General features: G+C 26.6%; 1 protein-coding gene across 1 annotated transcript; it reads left to right on the top strand.

The window, feature by feature from the left end:
* The first annotated feature begins 3,606 nt into the window (after nt 1–3,606).
* On the top strand, nt 3,607–8,421 carry LOC145844946 (zinc finger BED domain-containing protein 5-like). Its single transcript, XM_082952365.1, has 3 exons — nt 3,607–4,376; nt 4,986–5,132; nt 8,331–8,421. Exons 1-3 carry the CDS (start codon nt 3,607–3,609, stop codon nt 8,419–8,421), a joined length of 1,008 nt encoding a protein of 335 aa, XP_082808491.1.
* The last annotated feature ends 662 nt before the right edge of the window (nt 8,422–9,083 follow it).

The following is a 9,083-nucleotide window of genomic DNA, read 5'->3' as shown; positions in this document are numbered from 1 at the left end:
TTTTTTATGAAACTTGTCTACATTTATAAAATATATTTGTTACTTTTTGAACTAATGAACACAAACTAAGTTTTAACTTAGAAATGCTTAATGCAAGTATTATTTCATATGTTATACGAAAAACACTAATTAAAAAACATTAAAGAACTCTTTTTGCATTTTAAAGGTATAGTTACATTATGTTTTAATATATTAAGGGATAAAGATAAAACTTGTTCCTTTTTTTTTCCTTTATTCGTTTAGTGCAGGGTTTCCCAAAGTGGGCCAAGTGGCCCCCTTGGGGGCCACTTGAGGAAGTCAGGGGGCCATAAACCATAAAGGGGCCAAAGGGGGGGCCATGTCTAGAAAAGGGGCCATAAGGTAGCCTTTTCAATTTTTTTGCCGTCTTTGAAAATTACGTAAATTTTTGCAACAGCAATTTTAGAATTTTTGTTTTTGGCCCTGGGTTTAGATTTAAAATCCACTTTGTGTAAGCATGTTCTAGAAATAGCTTTAGTGCTTAGGTCAGATAACTCAATGTAAAGTTCAATCTATTGGCAATTTTATTTACAGTATATGTTTACATTACAGTTTCAACCAATTAAATTGAGAAATTTACAGTCTAAAGATGTTGCTTAAAACAAAGTTAAACATCAGCTGCTCAGTTTTTAAGTAATTTAAAACAGTTCAATTTTATAAGTTAATGTGAATTATTAGATTATTAACTTATCTTATATAAAGAGATAGTTATTTGTGTATCAAAACTGCAACTCCTACTTGATTCAATATGCCAACCAGGCAATCTCATCAAATGTATTTCAAGTATGTTTTCATATATTTATACTCATGTTTTAGCAAACAATATTTTATTAAAACTTATTGTTTTTAAAGGTTATTCTGAATTTACAATATGATGAATCAGCAAAAAAAAAAAGTTGTTTTTCATGTTATTTTTTATTTTATTTATTAAAGCTTTATTCTTTGATTAATTTCTAATATGTATGGGTAAAGTGGGATAGGGATAAGGGTATAAAAAAATAAAGCTTTAAAAAAATGTATCTATTCTGTAAATATGCAAATCAGACTGACCTTTAAGTATACTATTCATTAAATTTTAAATTGTAAGTTCTTAGAATTTTTAATAACTAACATTAAACATAACTTTTAAAAATTCAATAATTTAAACAACTTTTTTTTAAATGTAGATTCTTACTTAAACTAATATAGAAGTTTTTTTATGGTTGCTCCTATAAGTTATAAAATTGTAACTTTCTAGCATATTGCTAATAAAACTATTATATTTTTAAAAACAAATATTGTGTACTATGAGTGTAAGTTAGTTTAACTTTTATTTTAAACCAAACCACATTCAAAAAATTTTTAGTTACCTAGTGTAGTAATTAAGTAGTATGTAACATTCTTAACTACCACTCTTATTAAATAATTCTAATAAACTCTGACTAACTCTTTTTTTGGTTAGCATGAACCATTTGTTATTCTTACACATGTTGCCTTGAGCTTATTTTTTGTACAATTTAAACTTAAGATAATTAAGACTTAAAAAAAAAGTCAAAAGTTGTTTACAAAATTAATGGTGTGAGGTTCATTACCAAAATGTTTTTCTCCACACTAATCCATTGACCTTTATTGTAAGTGTTCACATTTTTCTTTCTTACTAATCTTCATCTATTTTTTAAATCCTTACAATAAACTTTGTATATACTTGTTAGTAATGATAAAAGTGCTAATAACCTATTTTATTTATTACCAGTTATAAATGAGATCTTTTTCAAATCATTTTAAGTATATATGAAATAATATAATAAAAAAAACTTAATAATATTTGAAAAGGTTTAAATTTTTTCTCACTGAAACCTGGTAAAAAAATATAAAAGTTTATTTTCACCTTTTTAATTAATTAATTAATCTCTTTACTTTACAGTAAATTTGAGCAATATTTTAAAGTTTAGTCAAATAAGCATATACATTTATTTTTAAACAAGTCATATGGTGAAATTGAATGTTTTTTAATTACTTCTTAGTTTACTTTACATTACACTTAACATTTTACATACAGGGTTGCCAAATAATTGGTACACTCAGAATAAATCAAGACATTTTGAAACTTTTGAAAATCTAAGAATGACTCAGGACAGCTTAGGATAACTCAGGATTTTTTTCTAACTCAGACTGACTTAAGATAAGTTTAAGTAGAATAATAGACTGAACTATTATTTTGAATTATTTAAAAATATTTAAGATGCTATTTTTCAAATTATAATACTTTTTGGAAAAGTAAAGTTGCTCTTGTAAATTTATAAATTACCCATGGATGGCTCTTTTTATTCTTCATACAAAGTTGTTTAAAACTTTTCAAGATATGGCTAAAGTAAATTTTAAATTATAGTATTTTTTGAAAATAGTTAAAAAAAAGATTTTTATTCAATGTTTTTTTACTATAATATTCTATCATTTACATATGACCCCTACAACCACATTTTAGTTTTTTTCCAGTGTATGTTACATTTTAAAATGTGGTCTATTAAACATTTTTTCTAACTTAAACTCTTGTACTCATGTAACCTGTTCTCAGACAACAATTAATACTTAATAATTATTAATTACTTCAGTAAATTAAAGTCTCTTATTATGTTAACTTTTATAAATCATTAGTTTTAAAAATTTGCAATTTTGTCAATAGTAAAGAATTATAAATAACATTTAATCAGTATAATTAAACTTGTCATAACCGCTTAATTTTTGAATTTGGGCATAAAAAAGTAATAACCTTGAATTGTGACTAAAAGTCATTTGACAGTATCAAAACACCAGAATTAAAAAAAAATCTTTAAATATGTAAAATGTTATTTAGTATTTTAAAAATTATTTATTAGGTAGTTTCGCATTATATTAATATTTGACATATATATTTTTTTTATATTACAAACAAATTTTAACTTATTCTTTATTGAATTTTTTTGTTAAATTTATAATTGAAAATAACATTCATTGCTGAATATATTTTATATTTAGTTTTATATTTTATATTTAGCTTTTATAGTTGAAAAGTGTTAATAAACTTATTATGCTTTTTTAGTCTTGAACTAGTGAGTTTTATAGTTTTGTACAATTTTATTCATAAAAATTATTATACAAATTAATTTATTGGGTAGGGTTTCTTTTAGTGTTTTTTTAATCAATACAAGTTTTATGTTCGCCACACATTTAAGGTACTGAGTAGTCAGGATAATTCAAGCTATCTTAAACTTTTTTTCAATCTTAAGGTGACTCAGTCAATCTGATTTATAAATTAAAAAAAATCAGGCCAACTTATACTAGTTCAGTTTTCCGAAAAGTCCCAACCTAGTGATATTTTTTTTAAGTGCACAGGCCAGTTTTTGAATGACTTTTAGTAGGTCCAGTTTCAATTTTTTGATACTTTTAGTTAGTAATTTTTTTAATTAATGGTTCTAGATTAGATTTATATTTTTCCAAGTTAAACGATTCAGTTTGTTTTTAAAAGTTAACGATTAAATCTTGATAGGCACTACAGATATGAGCAGAATTTTTATAAATATAATATTAATAAGATCTGTTGAAAAAATTTCAGAATTAAATTTATTAGTAATGAGTAACACACCTAAAAAAGTTAGATTTTACCAACCTGACTACCTCAAGTACGGTTTTGTTAAAGCAGTAGGTGAAGATACACGTCCACAGTGTTTGCTTTGTAGTAAAAGTTTGTCAAATGATTCTATGAGACCTTCAAAGCTCAAATATCACCTTAACAATGTGCATTCAGAACACAAAGATAAGGATGAAGCGTTTTTTAGAAAACTCCGCGATGCGAAAAAGAACCAGACCCGAATAACAAGTATGTTCAAAAGAAGTACACAAAACATTGATGACGGTGTATTAACTTCATATTACCTGTCTTTAATAATTGCAAAACAAGGGTTACCTCACACCATTGGGGAAAAAGCATTTATTCCAGCCATAAGAACAGTACTTGAAAAAGTTCTACATATCAAAAACATCAGCAATGTTCTACGCATAATCCCATTGAGTAACAACACAGTTAAACGACGCATTGATGAAATGGGAGAATGTGTAGAAAAAAAACTAATTACATTGATGTGTACCAACTTATTTTCCATACAAGTTGACGAGTCTACTTTGCCTGGAAATCAGTGTCTACTTCTTGTATGTGTACGAATGGTAAATGGTGACAAAACCTATGGTGAATTAGCTATATCTCAGTTAATGGAAACCCACAGCACAGGCCAACTTGTTTTTAATAAGATCAAAAACTATCTTGAATCTAATAAAATACCTTTAGAAAACATCATAGGTGTTGCAACAGATGGTGCTCCCTCCATGGTTGGTAGGCATGTTGGGTTAATCACGTTTTTTAAAAAGGTTAATCCTAATTTATTTACAATTCACTGTGTAATCCATAGGCAACATTTAGTTGCTAAAAAATTAAGTAATCATCTACACACCTCATTGAATTTAGTAATTAAAGCTGTGAACAAAATTAAAAGACATGGTTTGCAAACACGATTGTTTAAAGAGCTTTGCAATGTCAATGAGGAGGAGTTTGACAACTTAATTTTACACACTGAAGTCCGATGGTTATCAAAAGGAAACTGCTTGGAAAGGTTCTTAGCAGTTTTTGATACAGTAATTGAATTTTTTTCTACAAAAAACATAGAATTATCAATTAAACTGCAAGAAAGAAAAAATGACATAGCATACTTGTCTGACCTCTATGGAAAATTTAATGTTCTCAACAAACTTCTACAAGGAAAAAATTTAAATCTCATAAAAGTCAAGGCAAGTCTAACCAGCTTTACAAACAAACTGGAACTGTTTGAAAGAAACTTTAGAAAAGATCAATTCTGCCAGTTTTCAAGCTTAGAAAACTTAAAACATCAGCTAAGTTAAGATGAGGTAGAAATTTATACATCCCACTTAAAAGAGCTAAAACTTGATATGGTTCACAGATTTAAAGATATATTTCAATTAAATGTTCCAAATTGGATAGTAAGCCCCTTCGAAGCAAGTCTTGATGAAGTAAAAGTTGAATTACAAGAAAATTTCATCGAACTAATTGCTGATCCTGAGCTTAAAGTAAAGTTTTTGCGATTTGGGTATGAAAGTTTTTGGTTGCAAGAAAAAGTTAGACAACAATATCCAGATATTTGGGAGGAAATAAGTCTTTTATTCATTGCATTTCCTTCTAGCTATGTAGTTGAAAAAGGTTTTAGCTCAGTTATAAATGTCTTAAATAAAAGATCAAACTTAGACATATGCAAAGGAGGAGACTTGAGGTTGTATCTAACTGAATTAAAACCAAACATAGAGATGTTAGCCAGTAGTCATCAAGCTCATCCTTCACATTGAATTGTAGGAGCAGACCAAACTTTCTGTAAGTTTTTTTTTTATAAAAGAATTAGTAAATGTTTTTGTTCAAAATAGATGTTTCTAGTATACATTTATAAAAAAGTTTTGCATATAATTTTGCAGTTTGATATTGTTTTGTTATAGTATTTAAAATAAGCTTTTCCAATATACCTATGTTCAAAAAGAATTAACTATATGAGCTCCTTTTTTTTAATAGCTTAAAATATTTCAATCTGGTTTAAAAAAGTTAGAAAAAAGTTACAGCATAGTTGTCTAAAAATTATAAAAATGTTTTTATATACAGAGGGATTTGTCATTACATATATAACATTGATTAAAGTATTCTAACCAAGCAAACATTTTTTTTTTGTTTTTATAACACATTACTTAGTTTACTGGTTGAAATGTCAAAAGTTTTTTTTTTTTGATTATTTATTTTCAAGTACAAATTAAATCAGATTTTAATTATTTTTTGACTTATTCTAAAAATAATTTTTATATTGTTTTTATATAATTCTAGTACTATTAATATATAAGAACACATAGAATGTTTACTTATAAATTTAAATAGAATTGTTTTTTTACAGTTTTAGTTCAGCTTTTATTTAACTAGTATGGTTGCCACACAATCAGACCACCTCAAATGTTTTGAAATTAAAATAACAACTCAAGCTGGTTTGAACTTGAAAGTTTTATTTTAAATTTTATTATTTGTCACATTTTTTCTTATTTTTATACTTTTAAGCATTTCTTTTTCAAATTTTGGTTGTTATTTTTTTTTTAAATAATGACCAGGTCAGTTTTTTATCAGTCGTGATGATTTTATTTATTTTCAAGAGTGGCAACCCTGACTTAATTAAGACCAGTTTTTTTCTTGTTAAGTTATCTTAATTAGGTATTTAAAATAGCTAGATTTATAAACTAAGTATAAATTCAACAGTCTTTAGCAACCGAACTAGCCACATCAACCAGTCTACAGCAACGTAACTAGACAATCCAGCAGTCAACACCCTAACAAGCAGTTTGCCTATCTAGAAAATTGTGTCATCTAATTTTATAACTCGATTATGTTTTATGTTTGTTAAATAAACTAATCATTTCATTGTCCTGGACAAGACGTTAAACTGTATCCAAGTAGTGTACAACGAGATTACCGAAATGTTTTTTCAAATAATAGGTCATTGGACAAAGTATTTTTGAGTTCTTTTTTTTTCATTCCATAGAATATTTATTTCATTGCAATTTTTATGTTACAACCATTAAAAATATCAAAATGTTTTTGATTAACGTTTCATTTTCTAAGTTTGATATTTAAGGTACGAATTAAATTACTTAATTTGTTGCAACTGACATTTACAAAGACATTTCAATTTAATAAATTGTATTTATTCCAAGTTTTTATTGTGATAGAGTGGCTTTTATTTAAACAGCATTTTTGTTACTATGATAATTATTTATTACAACCAGATGTAATGGCAGCGCTAGAAGCTAATTAAAAATTTGAATGAGTCACCTTAAAAATTCAAAAATATAGTCTTTAAGTAACAGTGGTATTACGCTTAACTTAATAGAATGCACCCATTCGTTTTTAAACGAATAGAAAATGTGCACAATATAATTTTGTGAAGCCATATTGTAGGGGGGCCATGGCCTTTTAAATTTCCTCGAAGGGGGCCATTAGAAAAAAAGTTTGGGAAACCCTGGTTTAGTGCAACAAGTGAGCTTGGTCTGTTTTTGTAAACAAGACTAAAATAAATATGATGAAAAAATTCTTTATTTATTTGAGTTTTTCTTTTTATCTTTTTTATTAAAATGTATATTCTAGACCAGACTAAAAGATATTCTAACCACTACAACAACTAAAAGGAGTTCACAGGTATTAAAATACTCACTAGTATGTTTAGTTTGTTCGAAATAGACAAGTTACTACTCTTTAGTTCTTGTTTTCACTTTGATCATACAAATTAAAACGGAATATATTTACTGTATTACAAAGTAGGGTTGTGAAACATTTATATATTAAAATATAACATTTTAATATAAGAAAACTTGTTATTAAACAAAGTATGAATTGTGTTAAACAATATTTTAAACAAATACTTTTATTTATTGTTATAATAATATTTCTTAAATATTTACCTTTTTTTTTTTGCTTATAATCTTATAAGCAAACTAAACTGTTTTAAATTAATTACTGTTGTAATGTATTATATTTGTCTGCGTTTTTGAGTTTACAAAGAAAAATTTTATCATTACTAGATTTTTACTGCTGTTTTAACTAAGTGCTGAAAAAGTGAGGTTTTTTTATATTTATTAATATTGAAACTTTTGAACAATAGTCTGCAAAATGTAGCCAACGATGCAATTTTTAGCAAAAAAGTACTAAAAAAATTTTTATCTTTTAAAAACTTAAACTGGTCTTTAAAATTAGCAAGTAGTAGTTAGTCTCGTTTTTTGTAGTTTTTAGTAGTTAGTCTCGCACTTGTCATTATTTGGTTAAAAACAATATTTTTTTACTGATTAACTGAACAGCTGCGATCTGCGGAGTACTTTTTACTACATAATGCAGCCCGAGAGCAACTTTTTTTCGGAAAAAATGGCATGTTTCTTTTGAAAGGCTATTAACTCCTTTTATAGCTCTAAAACGTATAAAATATAATTTTTAAATAACAAAACTATTCATTTCTTTTGAAAAAAATATGTCTCTATCAAAAACTTTACAGCATTCTCTGATGTTTTCTCTTAATCATTTATCGTAAATACAAAACTATAAACAAAAATTATTAATCCTAAAAACACAACATCTTCAGTTCTTGTACTACTTCAAGCCACTACTTGTTTGAGTTTTGCTATCTTGTACTTTAACGATTAGAGCCGACCAGAGGCTGAAACTTTATACTTTTGTTTATGAACCTATGTTTTTATGACAATGTATTCTAATTCAGAAAGGAGATAGCAGAAAAAGCCACGCAATTTGAAACTTTAAACAAGATTCACGATTATGTTCCAAACAACTGTAGTGTTGTAGTAGTATAAGACAACAATTCGTTGTATAGAGCATTTTTTCAAAAGTAAATACACAAATATGTACAGACTTAGTAACAAGTGATAAACTTTTGCTTTGAACAACCGTTTCAGCGTCTAAACCAGGGTTTCCCAAACTCAATTACTATATCGCCCCCTTTTCAGAAATTTGAAAAATAATCGCCCCCCACGATTTTAAAAAGTAGTTTTTCTCTTGAGTACAAACTTTTGAGCCTAAAAATTTGTGTTCGATATGTAATCTAGTCTGGTATTTCTTATGCACGCACTTTTGGGCTGTGTTTAAAGTAGTTTAAAGGGCTTGGGATATTAAGTTACAGTTGTTTTCTTATAAGCCCAGTAAAGTGTCTTAAATTACTTAAATTTTAAAAAGCCTTGTTTAATCAGTAATCAATCCTGATTAAATATGAACTGTTTTGAAATTAATAAAACTTTTAGGGTTGTGGTGGACAACTTTTGTAGTCAGCAATTCATGTTTACTAAAAAATCTTTTCTTGTTTCAACTTGTTAAAAAAATGTGATTGCAGGCTGCATAATTTAAAAAAATAACATAGAGAAAATTAAAAAGCTCGAGCATAATTGTAATAAAATGATTTACTATTATTGTGATCTAGGAAATACTAAAGTAACTGAAAACCAAATTGAAATTCTATTTC

This window comes from Thalia democratica, chromosome 9 (assembly GCF_965202585.1).
Source record: "Thalia democratica chromosome 9, ktThaDemo2.hap1.1, whole genome shotgun sequence".
NCBI lineage: Eukaryota > Metazoa > Chordata > Thaliacea > Salpida > Salpidae > Thalia > Thalia democratica.
Note: the sequence above shows the minus strand (reverse complement) of the source record. Positions and strands in the feature narration are given on the sequence as shown.

Bases quoted from the DNA above. Each gene is read 5' to 3' on its own strand.
- LOC145844946 (XM_082952365.1), top strand. From the start codon at position 3,607: ATGAGTAACACACCTAAAAAAGTTAGATTTTACCAACCTGACTACCTC. The intron at 4,377-4,985 runs GTTAATCACGTT...TATGGTTCACAG, and splicing joins ATGGTTGGTAGGCATGTTGG to ATTTAAAGATATATTTCAAT. The intron at 5,133-8,330 runs GTATGAAAGTTT...ATTCTAATTCAG, and splicing joins GTAAAGTTTTTGCGATTTGG to AAAGGAGATAGCAGAAAAAG.